The sequence below is a fragment of the Octopus bimaculoides genome, chromosome 26 (assembly GCF_046866305.1).
Source record: "Octopus bimaculoides isolate indiv1 chromosome 26, ASM4686630v1, whole genome shotgun sequence".
NCBI lineage: Eukaryota > Metazoa > Mollusca > Cephalopoda > Octopoda > Octopodidae > Octopus > Octopus bimaculoides.
This window is the reverse complement of record NC_142953.1, coordinates 18,790,307-18,810,332: the sequence shown is the minus strand read 5'-3', so window position 1 is coordinate 18,810,332 and position 20,026 is coordinate 18,790,307. Positions and strand designations below refer to the sequence as shown.

The window sequence follows — 20,026 nt, the reverse complement described above, 5'->3', positions numbered from 1 at the left end:
ATTTATATTCTTGTAAAATTAATGTGGGATATAGAATATGGAATATACAATATATAATATAAAAATGGATGGTACAATGAAATAAAGTATTGAATGTCTTATTGAATATATGGAATATGTCTTATTGAATAGATGAAATATTGAGTATTCAATATAAAGGATTAAATATATAAAGGCGAATACGTATTTTCTATACCTTGTGGTATTTCATCATGGCCGGTATGACAGACTTTAACAGACTGTAATAGATTGGCTGGTTTTCTGTCTTTTATACCAATTCCTTTGGACAGCAGCAGTATGTGTTTGGCTATTCTTAGAAATGATGCCATAACCTATTTTTAGAAATGATGACATTTGAGAGATTTTTTGTGTTTTAGTTATAGGGATAAGATTTTTAAACCCCAAGTAAGATAAATTTAATCATTGTTTGTTAAGAGTGGGTTTGAATTTCTTAATAAAGTCCTTTTCTTTGCATTTTCTCTCAATTTCATTCCGGTTGTAAAGTTTATGGAATGGAAATATAATAAAAGTTTGATGACCACATGTTGCCAGATGGTTACTCAGTGGTATTTGGCGGACTTCTGGGTTGCTTATTTTGATATACACACACACACACACACATATGTATATATATATATATATATATATATATATATATCCAAAATGAAGGAATGGAACAGATTAAATCCAGCCTCATATGTTGGCAGATTCACTGATGTAATAATTACTCAAGGAGGAGCATTCAGTTAGCTAGTCATCCGGCCAAGGATACCTTATATACCTTGAAGAATACATTATATATATATATAACCAGGTGATACACGAAGGAGTCATACAAAAATGACTGGTGTAGCAGCACCATAGTCAACTGCTACAAAAGTAAAGGTGATCCTTAAGATACAAATAATTACAGAGATATCAAGCTGTTAGATCAGGTAATGAAAGTCACGGAGAGGGTCATAGCCCAAATACTTAGAGACAGTTTAGATGAGATGCAGTTTGGGTTGGTGCCAGGGAAAAGCACCACTGATGCTATATTTCTGGTAAGACAGCTTCAGGAGAAATACCTAGCCAAGGATAAACCTCTGTCCCTGGCTTTCGTTGACATGGAGAAAGCCTTTGACAGGGTCCCCCGATCCTTCATCTGGTGGTCAATGAGGAAACTAGGGATAAAAGAATGGTTAGTGAGAGCTGTGCAAGCCATGTACAGAGACACTGTCAGTAAGGTGAGGGTTGGCAATGAGTACAGTGAAGAATTCCAGGTAGAGGTAGGGGTCCACCAAGGTTCTGTCCTCAGCCCCCTCCTATTTATCATATTCCTCCAGGCTATAACAGAGGAATTCAAGACAGGATGCCCGTGGGAGCTCCTCTATGCTGATGACCTTGCACTAATTGCTGAGTCACTATCAGAACTAGAGGAGAAGTTTCAGGTGTGGAAGCAAGGACTAGAATCGAAGGGCCTTAGAGTCAACCTAGCTAAAAACCAACGTCCTAATAAGTAGGAAGGTAGAAAAATCACAAACCCCTTCAGGTAGATGGCCCTGCTTGATCTGTAGAAAAGGCGTAGGTAGAAACTCATTAAGATGCACCCAGTGCAAGCTATGGACACATAAGAGGTGCAGTAATATCAAAGGAAAGTTAACTAGGAAGTTAGTTTTTGTATGTAGCAGATGTTCAGGAGCTATAAACACTGTAAATGTACAGAAAACAACTTCTGCCACATTCCAGGGACAAAAACTAGAAGTGGTTGATAGCTTCCTCTATCTAGGTGACCAAGTTAGTAGTGGGGGAGGGTGTACTGAAAGTGTAGCTGCTAGAATAAGTATAGCCTGGGCAAAGTTCAGAGAGCTCTTACCTCTGCTGGTGACAAAGGCTCTCTCAGAATAAAAGGCAGACTGTATGACGCATGTGTACAAACAGCCATGCTTCATGGCAGTGAAACATGGGCTGCGACTGCTGAAGACATGCGTAGGCTCGCAAGGAATGAAGCCAGTATGCTCCAATGGATGTGTAATGTCAGTGTGCATACTAGACAGAGTGTAAGTACCTTGAGAGAAAAGTTGAACCTAAGAAGCATCAGTTGTGGTGTGGTCATTTGATTTGGTCATGTGGCAAGAATGGATAAGAATAACTGTGTGAAAAAGTGCCACACCCTAGCAGTGGAGGGAACCTGTGGAAGAGGTAGGCCCAGGAAAACCTGGGATGAGGTGGTGAGGCAAGACCTTCGAACATTGGGCCTCACCGAGGTGATGACTTCTGACCGAGACCTTTGGAAATATGCTGTGCGTGAGAAGACCCGGCAAGCCAAGTGAGACCTAAATCCAAGGCCTCTGCCAGGGGTGTAGCCAGCCCACTTATGCGTACCTTTCTTCATTGGACACTAAACTCCACTTGCGAAGACCTTTTGAGGCAAGTGAAATCGAAATCGAACTAAATTCGATGACTGGCACCCATGCCAATGTCGTCTCCTTCATTGGACATGAAGCTCAGCTTGCGAAGCGAAATCATGATGGCACCTGTGCCCAGCATCGCCTTCTTGGCACTTGTGCCGGTGGCACGTGTAAAGACTTTCAAGCGAGATTGTTGTCAGTGTCGCTGGACTGGCTCTTGTTCAGGTGGCACGTAAAATATACCATTTTGAGTGTGGCCGTTGCCAGTACCGTCTGACTGGCCTTCGTGCTGGTGGCACGTAAAAGCACCCACTACACTCTTGGAGTGGTTGGCATTAGAAAGGGCATCCAGCTGTAGAAACTCTGCCAAATCAGATTGGAGCCTGGTGTAGCCATCTGGTTCACCAGTCCTCAGTCAAATCGTCCAACCCATGCTAGCATGGAAAGCGGACTTTAAATGATGATGATGATGATGATGATATATATATATATATATATATATATTGAGAGAGAGAGAGAGAGAGAGAGACAGACAGACAGACAGACAGACTGTCAGATAGATAGATAGATAGATAGATAGATAGATAGATAGATAGATAGATAGATAGATAGAGAGAGAGATAGATAGATAGGTATAGAGAGAGAGAGAGAGAAAGAGAGAGAAAAATAGATCAATAGATATAAAAGCAAATTCACTCCCAAGGCAGCATTAGTCTCTCTGGAGCTATAGTAGAAGCCATTTACTGAAAGTGCCATGCAGTGGGCCTGGACCTGAAGTCGCATGGTTGCAAAGCATGTGTCTTAACCTTATACTTGATGTTTTCATAAATTAACCAGAAACAGGAAGAGAATGAAAATAATGAACTTGTTATTGTCCATATTTGCCACAGGGACACCATATGAAAAACATTACAAAGATGAAAATATCAATAAAAGAAAGACAAAAATATAAAAGCAAAACAAAAGAAGCATATTGTTGTTGTTTTCTGAAGCGTCAGCATGCTGGGAAAAATGCTTAGTGGGATTTTGTCCATATTTACGTTTTGAGTTCAAATTCTACAGAGGTCGACTTTGTCTTTCACCTTTTCAGGGTTGATAAAATAAGTACCAGTCTAGCATCGGGGTCAATGTAATCGACTTACTGCCCACCCCCACCTGAATTTTAAGCCTTTTGCCTATAGTAGAAAGAATTATAATAATAATAATAATAATAATAATAATAATAATAATAATTCTGGTTAAAATACCTGACAGGAATGTACAAAAAGCTGGCTGAAAACTTTAACAACATACTAGCAGAGCCAGAGACAATGCCTGAATGGCTCACGAAAGGGAAAACCATCTTAATTCCCAAATCCACGGAAACGGAGAAACCACAAAACTACAGACCTATAACCTGTCTCCCTACAATATACAAAGCCTTTACTGCAATAATATCGCAGAGATTGAGTAAGCACCTGGAAAATAACAACCTGTTTCCAGAAGAGCAGAAGGGATGCTGCAAGGGCTCATATGGCTGTAAAGATCAATTAATGATCAATAAAGCCATAACTGAAGACAGCCGCAGAAAGAAGAATGGCCTCAGTATGGCCTGGATTGACTACCGAAAGGCTTTCGACAGTGTTCCCCACACGTGGATCCTCGAAACACTGGCCATAAACAAGGTGGCACCAATTATTATAAAATACATAAGCCACTCTATGAATAAATGGCAGACAGTGCTACAGCTCCAAACAAAAGAGGGACTTGTGAAAACGAAAGCCATCCCCATTAGAAGAGGAATATTCCAGGGAGACACGCTCTCTCCACTCCTGTTCTTCTGGCACTCACACCTTTAACTGAATTGCTAAATAGAACTGGATGCGGATACAAATGTTATGGCAAAACAATCAGCCACCTTTTATATATGGATGACCTAAAATTATACGCTAGAAATGATAAAGAGCTGGAAACACTACTACAGACAGTACATGGATTTACCAAAGAAATAGATATGAAATTTGGATTAGAAAAATGTGCCAAAGCAACCCTGAAAAGAGGAAAACTAGTTAAGAGTAGCAACATCACACTAGATAAAGCCAATGAAATAAGAGAACTAGACAAAAGCCAGCCATACAAATATTTAGGAATCAATGAACTCGATAGGATACAACACACACAAATGAAAGAAAAAATAAAGAAAGAGTACTATAGACAAGTTAGATCAATACTAAAAACAGAGCTCAATGCTAAAAACAAGATAATAGGTATCAACACTCTAACTGTCCCAGTTATAAGTTACAGCTACAATATCCTTAACTGGACACTAAACGAACTTACCAAAATAGACAGGAAAACGAAAAATAATGACGGGATCTAGGATGCACCACCCGAAATCTGACATAGAAAGGCTATATTTACAACGTACAGAAGGTGGTAGGGGTCTTATACAGCTGGAAAACTATTATAAAATAACCACCATAGGACTGCAAAAATACCTACTTCAGAAGCAAGGAAAACTAATACAAATAACCACAAAACATGAGCAAAACAAAAAACTGTTTCAGTATTTAAGGAAGCTGACAAATACAAACAAGAAATCATACTACCTAATAAATACTAAGAAGAAGAAGAAGAAACAACAACAAAAGCTATAAAACAAATGAAATCCAAACTAAAACTAGAACAGCAACGGACCATGATAAAACGATGGCAAGAAAAGCCCCTACATGGTAAATACTGGGCTAAACTAAATGCAAAAGAAATAGACAGAGAAAAATCCCAGCAATGGTTGAGAAGCTCAGGACTCAAAGCAGAGACTGAAGGATTTTTAATTGCTGCACAAGACCAAAGCCTCCCCACCAGAAATTACCAAAAGCATATAATGAAAAGAAACATAACAAGTAACTGTAGAATATGTGGAGTTGGACAAGAAACAATAAATCATATTATCTCTGGCTGCCCAGTCCTGGCTAAGAAGGAATATATTCACAGACACGACAGAGCTGTGGCCTATATACACTGGAAGCTATGCCAACACTATGGAATAACAACAGAAAAAAGATGGTATAAACACACGCCAGAAAAGGTCACAGAAAACGAGAAAGCAACCATACTCTGGGATATTCCAATACACACAGATAGAGAAATTAAGGCCAATAGACCAGATATAGTTGTCAAAGATCATGAAGGAAAAAAATGCTTTCTAATTGATGTATCAATACAAGCAGATGACAACGTTTCCCTAAAAGAAATGGAGAAACTTTCAAAATACAAAGACCTGGAAATAGAGGTAACTCGAATGTGGAATCTAAAAACAGAAACAATTCCTATCATAGTAGGTGCCTCAGGTATAATAAAAAAGTATTCAGACCAATACATAACAAAAACACCAGGACTTACAAATATATATATAACATACAGAAAATTGCACTACTGGGCACTGCACACATCCTATGCAAAACACTTTCAATACAGTAACCATAAGAGCACCACAGCAAACCACAGCACATACCCAAGGCGCACAGAGCTGCGCTCGGTAGTGAAGTGAAAGCACGTTATAAAAATAAAACTACTGAATAATAATAATAATAAAGTTTTTCCATTTCTTTTAGGGAAACGTTGTCATCTGCTGGTATTGATACATCATATTATTATTATTATTATTATTATTATTATTATTATTATTATTATTATTATTATTATTATTATTATGAAGGAAGTGAGCTTGCAGAATCATTAGCATTTTGGACAAAATAGTGGCACGTCTTGCAGTTCTTTATGCTCTGAGTTCAAATCCTGCTAAGGTCAACTTTGCCTTTCATCTTTTCATGGGTTGGTAAAATAATGTATCACACAAATAGTGGAGTTGATGTAATCAACTGGTCCTCTCCCCTCAAAATTTCTGTCCTTGTGCCAAAATTTGAAGCCATTATTGTTGTCCCCACAGTCTTCTCTCTAGAAATGATATGGGGACACTTTCAAAACCCCGACCATGCTGTGGTCTTCTGAAGAATTCTTATTGTTTTCCGCAATAGAGATTCTGAGAGACAGAGATCATTCAACGACATGAGGATCAGAGTGGCCAAGTAATGAAAGCAATGAGATTTCTGAAAGCCCTTCCTCATATGGAATGCTGTAAAGCAGAGCTGTGTCATCTCACTTACTCTCTCCATCCTCATCTTCTTTAGCACAATATCCATATAAGCAATACAGAAGAGCTCAGTGAAAAGGACATATTTCTACATTCAATGCTGCACTGATGGAAGACCGTTCAGCTTTTGGAGAGTAAAGTTCCACACCAAGACAATAGAACAACTTATCAAAGAGCTTCTCTTTGCTGACAATGCTCTATTTGTTGCCCACACAGACTGTAGAACAGTTTGTATCTGAGGAAAGATCAACTGTTTAACTGACCATCCTCCTGTATGATTGAACCACAGTTTGTCATCTTGGCCACTGGTTGGAACCAGTGCTATCACCACCCTTATCATCTTGACCACTTCTACTGATGCTATCTTTGCACTATCTTCAACATCCCCTAGAGCAGTGTTAGATTAATCATTAAGCAAATATAAGCACGTGCTTAGGGGGGGGGGGTCAAGGGAAAGGGGGGGGGGGGAAACCACAGATGTGGTAAATGGTTTATTGCACAAAAGAAATCGCTTTAAAGTTGCTAAAATAGTTTTCAAAGTGGTTTATATGATTGGAAATAAAAATTTGCAAGTGTTCATTGTGTCACTGAGGATCTGATCAAAGACTTTGCAATGAAAAAAAGGAGAAAACTTTTCTAATATATATAAAGTGGAAAGATACAAAAATAAACTTTATTTTCCATCTTACTGTTAGTTTTGTTTCATTTTGAAAAATAAAAATTTTTTTATACATTATTATTGTTTGTATTTTGAATTACATATACATGAGAGCACCAAAATTTCTTAAGTGGTTAGGGCCCCTATGGGTCTTAATCTGCACTAGAATGACTTTATTTCCAGCACTGAAATTCTCAAAGAGGCTGAAGCCATAAGAATGGAGGCTAATCTATGCAAGCTGCAGCTCTGCTGGGAAGGGCTTGTTTCCATTGATGACAGATCATTGCTTGTCCAAGATTGGTGTTGCATGGTGGACTCTCAACTGGTTACCATGACAGAATGGCTCTGAAGAAAAGATACAAAAAAATCTCTTCATACCAGTTACATTGTCCATTGTCAGTGGCTCACTGTAGGTCCCGATCATGAGGTTTGACAACATACTCCTGACCAGTCAGTCTCCAACTTTGAGAACATATGCAGGGTTGACTTTAAGTGCACCAGGAGATTGAAGAAGGGCACTGACACAGACATGGAACCCAAAGCAGAATTACCCTTCTACTGTTGGTCCTACCTGTCTTATATTAGCCTTATTAACCAGTAATGAGCCTGCAATTGATGGAGACAGCCCCTTAATTAATCTCCAGTCATGAACATCATTAGGCCAGCTAGAATAAAGGCCTCAACATCCACATTCTGGTTCTGGGTGTTAAAAAGGTTTGTTAAATTCCATGTTTCCAGCAAAACACAATTTGTTGGAACTCGGTGTTTTATAAGGAAACATTACTTATATTTGTCTGTCTGTCTGTCTGTCTATGCATGTACAGATGTGCATATATGTATGTATACATATATAAATATATAGATAAATACATATATGCATATGTGTGTGTATGTATCATCATCATCGTTTAATGTCTGCTTTCCATGCTGGCATGGATTGGATGGTTTGTATATATATATATATGTGCATGTGTGTGATGTGTGCGTGTGTATGTATAAAAATATATGTATATATATATATATATATATATATATATATATGCATGTGTGTGTGTGTGTGTATAAAAATATATGTATGTATATATATATATATATATATATATATATATATATATATATATAAATATATATATATATATATATATATATATATATATATAAATATATATATATATATATATATATATATATATATATATATATATATATATATATATATATATATATATATATATATAAATATATATATATATATATAAAAAAAAACAAAAAAAAATCAGAAAATAGATGTAAAATATGTAGATAGGATAGATTTCCAAAGACCCTAATGCAATGATGAGCAGCTCTGCTCTGTCTGTCCCAGGCTGGGAGCTGGTGCAAGGGTACTGCATTGTGAACACCACAATGCAATAAGAGATGAGTGAGGAAGGTTTGCTAATTAGGGACAAGAAATGAGAGAGAGACTTCCAGCAAAGGTGTGTATAATTGATTCAAACTCTCTTCAGAGAGAGAGAGAGAGAGAGAGAGAGAGTTTGAATCAATTATACACAATGGGCTTCTTTCAGTGGGTAATGGTGGGTGCATTGTGGACCCACACATCTCGTGGAGACCCAGACATTTCATTAAAGTAGTGGAAGGATACAAGTTTAATGATAATATGTCTCAGGTACTTTACATGCAGGTGGCATGTAAAATACACCATTTTGAGCGTGGCCGTTGCCAGTACCGCCTGACTGGCCTTCATAGGATTTTTGAGCGAGATTGTTGCCAGTGCCCCTGGACTGGCTCTTGTGCGGGTGGCACATAAAGTACACCATTTTGAGCGTGGCCATTGCCAGTATCGCCTGACTGGCCTTCGTGCTGGTGGCATATAAAAGCACCCACTACACTCTCGGAGTGATTGGCGTTAGGAAGGGCATCCAGCTGTAGAAACTCTACCAAATCAGATTGGAGCCTGGTGGGGGCCATCTGGTTCACCAGTCCTCAGTCAAATCGTCCAACCCATGCTAGCATGGAAAGCGGACGTTAAACGACGATGATGATGATGATGATAATATATATATCAATGATTTAATATCTTACTAACTAATATAAGAATCACTTTCCTATACATATTCCACTGCTTTAATATCAATCACCACACAACTACTGGGTGTATATACGTACAAAGGAGTGTATACTAATGCGTGTATGTATCCATGTACATACATACACACACATATATATGTGTGTGTGCGTATACATGTGTAAGTATGTTTGTGTGTATGTATGCATATATATATATGTGTGTGTGCGTGCACATTCATGTATATGTATGAAATTATATGTGTAGGTGTTTGTATATATTTGTTTTTTAAAAAAATATATATGTACAAGTATGTGTATATGGTTGGATGTATGTATGTTTATGTATGTGTATGTAAATATATGGATATATGTATATATGTATATATATATTTATATATATATATGTATATGTGTATGTATATATATATATATATATGTGTGTGTGTGTGTGTGTGTGTGTGTGTATACGAGTGTATGTATGTATGTGTGTGAGTATGTATGTGTGTATACATGTATATATGATTGTACACATTTATGTCAACACTATTTGTAGAAATACAAGATTAACTCCCCTTTACGGTCCCATTATTAACATAACATTCCTCTCAAATTTTTATCAGATTTAAATCATCTTATTATCTCCCAACTTTATACTCTAAATTTTCTGTCCCAACCTCCAATGGCTTTTTCAAATAAATTACGTAACAACCTTCTCCAACTACAGTTCTCATACTCGGTTAAAATGTCTTACATCTAAGCTGGTTCCCAGGCATTTCCCTGAAGAGAAGATTACATTCTTTTCAACATCACCTATTCCTATGGAAGGTATAATTTGTAATCTTTGAAACATATGTTGGAAATAAAAGTATTCAGTTAACATATGCCTTTTACTCCATTTACTAAATGTATATATATATATATATATATATATATATATATATATATATATATATATATATATATATGTATATAAATATATATATATTTGTGTTTGTGTGTGTGTGTGTGTGTGTATATATATATGTATATATATATATATATGTTTGTGTGTATATATATATGTATGTATATATATATATATATATATGTTTGTGTGTATATATATATGTATATATATATATATATATATATATATATATATATATATATATATATATATATATATAGCAATTAGAAAATGGAGGAGAATATGCAGTATCCATCGACTTGCAGACAGTGTATTCCGTTGAATTAATTTGTTTATTTTGTAACTAAAATGACAAAAACCACAATATACAAATGCTTATGACATACCATGTCATATTAACAATTAAGGTTACAAATATAAAGTACATTAGGAATTTGAGAATGTTCTGTACACTCTCAAATTCCTAATGTACTTTATATTTGTAACCTTAATTGTTAATATGACATGGTATGTCATAAGCATTTGTATATTGTGGTTTTTGTCATTTTAGTTACAAAATAAACAAATTAATTCAACGGAATACACTGTCTGCAAGTCGATGGATACTGCATATTCTCCTCCATTTCTAATTGCCATATATATATATATATATATATATATATATACATATATATATACACACACACACACACATATATATATATATATATATATATATATATATATATATATATATATATATATATATATATATATATATATACATATATATATATATATACACACAAACATATATATATATATATATATACATATATATACATACATATATCTATGCACCTATATATATATACACACACACACATACACACACATGAATGCACGTACACACTCACACACACACACACATATATGTAAATACCTTATACATATACGCACTCACATATGCATATATTGTAACATAGACAAAGGTTCACACATATGTACTTATATTTAGAAACATGTACACAGAAATATACACAGATCCACATACAACATACACACACACAGAAGCACGTGCACACACACACACACACACACACAGATAGAAGCATGCACGTACACACACGCACACACACACTTAGCAACAACATACTCATTCTACCCCCACTACCACACATTCTCTATCCTCCCACTGTCTTTCTGTTGCTCCTATTATTATCAATGACTTTTGTAATCATCCCTCAACTGAGAAAAACAATCAAAAACCTTCTTCTCCCTCTTCTTCTCTTCTCCTCCCTCTTCTTCTCTTCTCCTCCTCCCTCTTCTTCTCTTCTCCTCCTCCCTCTTCTTCTCTTCTCCTCCCTCTTCTTCTCTTCTCCTTGCCCTCTCCTGACCCATCTAAAAATCTTTTAAATAATCCATTGGTTTACCTAACAGGATTACTGCAGTTTTAAGAGGTGCTCATATTTGATCTTGATTGATTAGTTCAGTGATTAATTCTGACACAATAAATATTATAGATTTGGATCTATTAAAAAGGAAAACAAAGAAAAAAAAAAGTATTGTGCCTCGTTACAAAAGAAAAAATACAAAGAATTCCCTGGAGAAATCCCCTGGTGCCTTTTCTTTCTTTTTCTAAGCCTGGTACTTATTTTATCAGTCCATTTTGCTGAACCACTATGTTATAGAGATGTAAACACGCAAACACCAGTTGTTGAGTTTGTGAGAGACATCACAACACACACATACATACACACACATAAACACAAATACATACATACATGCATACACACATACACACACGTACATACATACACACATACATACATAGATACACACATACATACATACACACACATACATACACACACATACATACATACACACATATACATACATACATACATACATACATACACACATACATACATACATACATACATACATACATCCATACATACATACACACATACATACATACACACATACATACACACATGCATGCATACAAACATACATACATACATACATACAAACATATACACATACATACACACATGCATATATACACACATACATACATACTTACACACATACATACATACACACATACATATATACACACATACATATATACATACACACATACATACATACACACATACATACATACTTACACACATACATACATACACACATACATATATAGACACATACATATATACATACACACATACATACATACATACATACATATTTACACACATACATACATACACACATACATACACACATACATATATTACATACGCACATACATATATACATACACACATACATACACACTCATACACACATACACACATACATACATACAAACATATACACATACATACACACACATACATACATACATACATACATACACACATGCATACATACATACACACATACGTACATGCACACACACACATACATACATACATACACACATACTTATATACGCACATACATACATACACACACATACATACATACATGCATACACACACATACATACATACACACATACATACATACATACATACATATATATATACATTCATACATATATATATATATATATACATACATACATATATACATACAAACACACACACACATATATATTTATCAATCCTGTAGAACACATTAGATCATCAATAGCCTACCTCCTGGATCTAGCAAGCATTTACATCTAAATGTCAACCAAGGAGATGTAAACCGCATTGATAATCATCAACTTCGACCAATTTGTAGGAGTAGAAATACTCATGGTACAGCTAGCACGATAACAACGCCGGTAAATGGAGTCAGGACTGCCTTATATACAAATAAAGACGATAAATGCTCATGCAGAGATAAATCAAAATGTCCTTTGATGAATCTCAGTATGAGTACAAATCTTGTATGTAAATGTACCGTGCACACAAAGGGTGGGTCCTATGTTTACATTGGGCAGACGGCTGATTCATTTAAGAATCGTTATCGTAATCATGTTGCCAGCTTTAGGTCAATCAATAAGAGACATTCGACATCTTTGGTAAAATTTATATGGTGACTGACGGAGGCTAATACGAAATACTACATTACATGGTTCATAGTTAGACATGCAACACCATACAGTGTAATTTCCAGGAGATGATGCTGTCTCTGCACCGAGGAATCCCTGTGTATTCTGTGGACTAACGAGAAGATACTTAATAGAGTTTCTGAAAGACTATTGAGATGCCTACATGCATATAAATGCACTTTTGCACAATGCAGTGAGAATGAATTTTGAGTAACCGTTAACTTAGTGTAATTTTATTTTATTTTACTTTAAGGTATGGATGACTTAAATTTACTTTCAACCTCCCTGTTCTTCTAAACACAATTAAATATCTAACTCGCTTTGTAATTATGAGTGCACCTAACTTCGCGTGTGCTCACATTCTTGCTAATGCTTGTATCAGCGTGTGTACTCATGTCATGCTACTTGCCTGAGGGTGTTTATACATCCATAGCGGTTAACGGTTCTTTTCAATACTTTTATCGCTGGATTAAGTGTTTGTTTTTCTTTTTGTCTTCAGCAATTTTATTTTTGGTTCTTCTATATACATGAAGAATTTTCCTCCGTCTGGCTGTTTTTCTCTCTACAAAATGGAAGGTTGCATTATGGAACAGTCATTTTAACAAGAATTTTGTATTTATCTATCACCCAACGAGATACGTCTGCACCACCGGATACCCCTGAACCAGTTGTTGTGTGTCCCAAAAGAGGAGTCGATGCTAGATGTGTTGAAACAATTGTTGAAATATTACATGTAATATTATAGCTCATAAGTTACCTCATCATTTCGCATTTGTCTTGCTTTTATATGTTGATTCCCTGACGATGAATATATGTGGAATTCCAGCAGCTCTTACTTCTTTGGAGGAGGGCACACATATATTTTGAAACATGTGTAGGAATTAAAGGAACTTTTATTTATATGCGTTTTGCTCCATTTATTGTTATTATTCATATATATATATATATATATATATATATATATATATATATATATATATATATATATATATATATATATATATATATATATATATGTTTGTAAAAATTTGTAAAAATGAATAGAAATGGCTTTTCTGATAATTTTTCCACTTCAATAATTAGATCATTTTATCATTTTTTTAATCATTTTATCTAGTTTCAGCTCATGAGCTGTGGCCATTCTGGGGCACCACCATTTGGTGTTGCTACACAATTTTACTTCAGGAATTGACATTTGGTGCATGAGAGAGTTTGATGCAGCTGCCCTCATCTGCACCTCCTGCCGCGAAGTTGGTTCATCTGGGACACCTGACAGGAAGAGGTCCAGCCTCACCTTGAAGACACCTACATCCACCCCATGCAAGGTCTCTCAGGTCCTTCGGGAGGATATTGAAGAGCTGTGGACCTCTGAAGTCCAGGCTATTGCAGTATCTTGTCCTACATCTTGATGGCAAATTTGGAGTCCTTGGCACTATGCAATGGCGTTCAGTTCTTTTATTTGTGTAACTTTCGATGCCAAAGTTTGGGACAATTCCTTTGAGGATTTTCCAGATGTATATTATGGCATATGATATATAGTAAAATGAATGGTTTACACCTGGCATCTTACTGGCAAAGTATGGTCACTTTCACAGTCTTCTGCTGTTCATTTGTCATGTATATATATATATATATATATATATATATATATATATATATATATATACACATATATATGTTTATATATTAGAAAAAATAAGGTACTCAGAGATCTGGATGGTTGTACATTTACAGATTTTTATTAACATGTCACATGTTTTTATAAATCATATATTAGCGTTTGCATCTACTCTAGTAGACTCTTCAGATTAAATTTTTTTGAGAGAATTCGTCTCTTTTTAATGTATTATTGAGTGTGTTGGGGTGGAGAATGATATGTAGGATAGTAAAAGAGGGTGAGGAATGGGGAGAAAGTGAGAGAGAATGTGTGTGTTTTTGTGTGTGTGTGTTTTTGTGCTTGTGTATATTTAGTGCAAGGAGTGTCAATGGAAAAGAGATGGAAAGAAAGAAGGAAGAGAGAAAGAAGAAAAATGTGTTTACATATATACAGCTGGTCAGTTCTTTCAATAGATGACAAGTTAATTCTTGGCCTTTAAAAATGGCAAAACCAGGTGGCTACTTTAAGTGGGGTCTTGTTTTGATAAAAGTTATTTTTTGAAAAAATGTTTGTCTGGATTTATTATCACTCTCATCATCATTGTCCAGTTTATATATATATATATCTGTGTGTGTGTGTGTGTGTTTATATATATATATATATATATATATATATATATATATAAATATAAGGAGCAAAAATACTGGAGATTCAGTAAACACCACGTGGTAAAATTATGAGTTGAAAATATGTAAAGAAAGAAGAAAAATGCCTTCATTTCACATAGTTTAATATTTTTTATAAAAATATATACATATTATATGGGTGTTGTAAAATTCAACCGGTTTTCGCTATTTAAATTAGCTTTTCAAAGGGCATTGTATAGTGATTATTTCGCATGATGAAGGAGTTTCGCCATCTTGGCTGTTTGAAAAATAAGAAAGGGTTTAGAGAGTGAACCAAGGGAGGTAATGGGTGTCAAGGGGGATAACTGATTCCTATCTTTGCACAGGTACAGGGGGAAGATAAGGAAATTCGGCGTTTTATTACCTGCGCATCTGTCAATATGTCCGCTCAGTGCAATTTGCCTGTACTGGGGGAAGCGAATCTGTTCCTTATGCAGTGTGACTCTGCGTCTCAAAGAGAGGCTCGTTTGGCCTACATAGTTATGGCCACAACCTGAGCAGGTTAGGACATAGATAAGGTTGTGGGAGGCACATGTGAAGTTAGTTTTGATTGAGAATGTTTGTCCTTGCTGGAATGTGAATTCCGAGCCTTCACTTAGGTGTGGGCATGTACCACAATTGGGTCGTCTGCATTTTTTAACTGTTGGTATTTTATGTATTGAGTATAGTTTTGCATTTGTTAGGAGTCTCTTGAGTGATTTGTCTTGTCTTTTACATTTTAGTAATTTGTGTTTATTTAGGATGCTGTTCATTTTCGGGTCTTGAGTGAGTATAGGAAGATTTTGTATAATTGTGTTGTATGCTTCGTTGTTTCTAGGGTTGTGGGTTGATATGTATGGGAGTGATTTGAGGTGAGGTGTCGTGTTTTGTTTTGTTGTTCTTAGTGTGTTTGTGTCCAATTTCTTGGCATGTTCAATTCCATATTCTATAAGTGTAGCTGGGTATTGACGTTCGATGAGTGTTATTTTGAGTTCTTGCAATCGAAGTTCCCGAGTGGTTGTGTCAGATACAATCGTACAAATCCTTTTTGCTAGACTGAATGGAATATTTATTTTGGTGTGTTTAGGATGGCATGAACTGAAAAGGAGATACTGCTTAGAGTCTGTTGGCTTGTAGTAAATGTCAGTTGCGATGTGATTGTTGGACTTTTTAAAAATCAAGATGTCCAGAAAAGGGAGCTGTTCCTTGCTATATTCCATCGTAAACTGGATGTTGGGATTAATACTGTTCAGTGTGAATTTGAAAACCAGCAGATTATCATAGGCTTCATTCCAGATGATAAAACAATCGTCTAAATATCTTTTCCAGTTTTCTCTTATATAGTGGTGGAATGGTGGTCCAAATTTTTGGAATGAAAGTTCATACAAGGTAGATTCAAAGAAACCCATTATTAGGTTTGCCAGAATAGGCGCAGCTTTTGTACCCATCGCAATACCGCATTTTTGGTGGTAGTACGTTGTATCGAATATGAAGTAATTGTTTTGAAGCATGAACTTCAGGGATTCAATGATAAATGTCTGGTTTATGCGGTCTGGTAGAGCTTCGGGGTGTTTTTCCAACCATAATTTTATTGCCTCTATTCCGTAGTCGTGTGGAATGTTGGTGTAGAGGTTGATGACATCGAAGGAAACTAACAGAGCTTCTTCGTTGGTGGTTTTTGGTAGGTGCTCTAGCATGTCCAGATCGTCTCTAATGAAACTTTTGATGTATTTGAGATAAGGCTTCGGTAATATGTCGAGAAAGTTGCTAAGGTGGTGTGTTTCACAGGCTGGACCAGCAATAATAGGCCTTAATTTTAAGTCTTCTAGTGTTGGAATATTTATGCACAGGCCTGGATTCACTTTGCAAGCATTAGTGATTGCTTGAATCTTGTGAATTTTGGGGAGGCCATAGAAAAGGCTGGGTTTGCATTTGAAGTTGGTAATGTAGTCTTTTTCTTTTTCTGTTAGGCCTTTTCCATGTTTGAGTATTAGAGTTTCAAGATTTTTTAAAGTTTTTGCTGCCTGTAATTTGCAACTTTTTCATAGAAGGAGTCATTTTCTAGTATGGACAGTGCTAGCTTTTTGTAGTACTCTGTGTCCATCAATACTACAGCACTCCCTTTGTCTGCTTCTTTGATTGTCAGGTCTTTGTAATTTTTTAGTTGTAGTAGTTGCTTCCATTGTGTGTTGTTGAAATTGGGTACAATCTTTGATTTGTGGAAAGTGTGAGGAAAATTTTGGATACGGTTGCAGAAGTCATCTAGTGTTTTATTCCTTCCTTTGGGTGGTAGATAGTTACTTTTGTTTCTCACTAGTGATTCATCTTCGTTGTTGTAGTTGTTAAGTGCTTCTGTCAAACGAAGCTTTCTACAGAATTCTGCAATATTATCTTTAATTTCATTGATGTTGGGTCTTCGTGGGGTAGGTGTAAATTTTAATCCTTTAGCTAAAATATGGATTTTTGTAGTGGAGATAGATTGATTATTGTGGGTTTCTCCCGTATGAAATGTTCCAGCGTGTGTCCCTGTGTCTCTCTAAAAAACGCTGTTTGTTGTAATTGGGTTGGAGGAGATTCTTAGTGTTAGGGTTGTTATTGTGAGGGTATTGTTGTGTAGGTGGATTGGGTGGGATTGTGTGGTGTGTGTGTTTATGAATGAATGAGCTGTAGGGATATTTGGTCCTGTATGGGATGCTGTGAAATTGTTCTCTTGGTCTAGTTGAGGGAGTTGTAGTTCTGAAAGTTGAATTCCTGTGTTGAGGAGTCGGGAGGATGCCCTGTCTGTTTGTAGCTTTTGGAGGGAAAGAATTGAAATAATAGTCGTTATTATTGTTATTAATATTATTATTATTATACCTAATCCTGGGGTGTTTTCACTGGTGTTTCTTATTATTGGATAGTTGTTACTGGTACTTCTTAATAATGGGGGGTTCCTATTGTGAGGTTGGTGGTGACTGGCATCCCAGTGGTGGGGTGGTTTCAGTGGATGTATTTGTTTTGGATTTTTTTTAGAAAAGGGTTGTCTGAGGTGTAGTCTTTTTTGAATTGACATTCGTAGTTAAGGAAAAAATTGATATTGTTTTCCCACCGTTGTAGGGAAATAATTTCTTTCGATTCACAGTCGTTTTTCCATAGTTTAATAACATTTTGTAGAAGTTGTTCATTGGCATGTATCGTGAATTCTGTGTTCATCTCATCATCGATCGTTTTATATTTTTGTTCATGATTCTGAGCTCTGAGTTTAAGTAATTCAATTTCTGTTCTTATTTTTTCTAATGTTAGTTTCTCTCTGAGTATTCGTTGTTGTTCTGGTTCGTCAGGGATGGGTTTGAGTTGGAGTTTGCAAGGTAAGATCAATGGTGTGGAGTTGATCCATTTTTCATATATTTGTGCTTTATTGTTATTTTTTATCATGTTCCAGAATGAGAGCTTTCTGGTGTTGAGGTTATATATATATATATATATATATTTACATATATATATATATATATATATATATATATATATATATATATATATATATATATATATATACAGCTGTCTGGCTTCCGTGCTAGTGGCCCGTAAATAGAACCATTTGAGCGTAATTGTTACCAGCGTTGCCTTCTAGCACTTGTGCTGGTTTGTGCTGGTGGCATGTAAAGGCACCCACTACACTCTCGGAGTGGTTGGCATTAGGAAGGGCATCCAGCTGTAGAAACTCTGTCAGATCAGATTGGAGCCTGGTGCAGCCTTCTGGCTTGCCAGTCCTCAGTCAAATCATCCAACCCATGCTAGCATGGAAAGCGGATGTTAAACGATGATGATGATGATAGATATATGTATATATGTATGTATGTATGTATGTATGTATGTATGTATGTATGTATGTGTGTATGTATGTATGTTTTTATGACAGGCTTCTTTCAGTTTCTGTCTACCAAATCTACTCATAAGGTTTTGGTTGGCCCAGTAGAAAACAGTTGCCCAGTTGGACAGAACTCGGAACCAAGTGATTTAGAAGCAAATTTCTAATCACAGAGCCACACCTACAACTCATAGATCAAGATCTATGAAAAAGAAAAAAAAACATGCCTTGCCACAAAAGAAAAGTTACAAACAACCCCCTGGAGAAATCCCTCAGTATTTATCACATCGTCCATTGGTCAGTGGTCTCCTGTAGTTTCCATTTGTGAGGTTTAATGAGAAAACCCCTGAGCTGTGGGTCCTCTCCTTTGAGAATGCATGTAAGGTTTACTTTGATGATATTTTGACTGAAAAGTTCAGTGATTAATTCCAAGACAATAATATCATAGATCTTTTATTATCTTCTATTCTCTACTTGTATATATATGCGTGTGTGTGTGTGTATGCATGCATGCATGTATATATGTATGTATGTGTGTGTGAGTTACTGTTTGCCTGCCTTGATGTTGCATGGTAGTCATAAGTGAATGTCTCAGCCATACAAGTGATATCCTTTTTTCCCAACCTCCTTTGAAAATATGTCTGGCCATAGGGATCTGCCTCATCAAAA

General features: G+C 35.8%; 1 protein-coding gene across 1 annotated transcript; it reads right to left on the bottom strand.

The window, feature by feature from the left end:
- Positions 1-11,597: 11,597 nt before the first annotated feature.
- LOC149130966 (uncharacterized) lies at positions 11,598-18,924 on the bottom strand. The gene is made up of 4 exons (XM_089343030.1): positions 18,630-18,924; positions 17,825-17,958; positions 16,624-17,534; positions 11,598-11,664 (listed from the first exon to the last, which is right to left on the bottom strand). Exons 1-4 carry the CDS (start codon positions 18,922-18,924, stop codon positions 11,598-11,600), a joined length of 1,407 nt encoding a protein of 468 aa, XP_089199156.1.
- Between the last annotated feature and the right edge of the window lie 1,102 nt (positions 18,925-20,026).

What these genes read in the sequence shown, in the direction of transcription:
- LOC149130966 (XM_089343030.1), bottom strand. Translation starts at nt 18,924, where the DNA reads ATGATAAAAAATAACAATAAAGCACAAATATATGAAAAATGGATCAAC. An exon ending in TAAACTATGGAAAAACGACT is followed by an intron (nt 17,959 to 18,629) that starts GTGAATCGAAAG and finishes TCCATATTTTAG; the next exon opens with CTAAAGGATTAAAATTTACA. An exon ending in AAGCCAACAGACTCTAAGCA is followed by an intron (nt 11,665 to 16,623) that starts GTATCTCCTTTT and finishes CCTTTTTAATAG; the next exon opens with ATCCAAATCTATAATATTTA.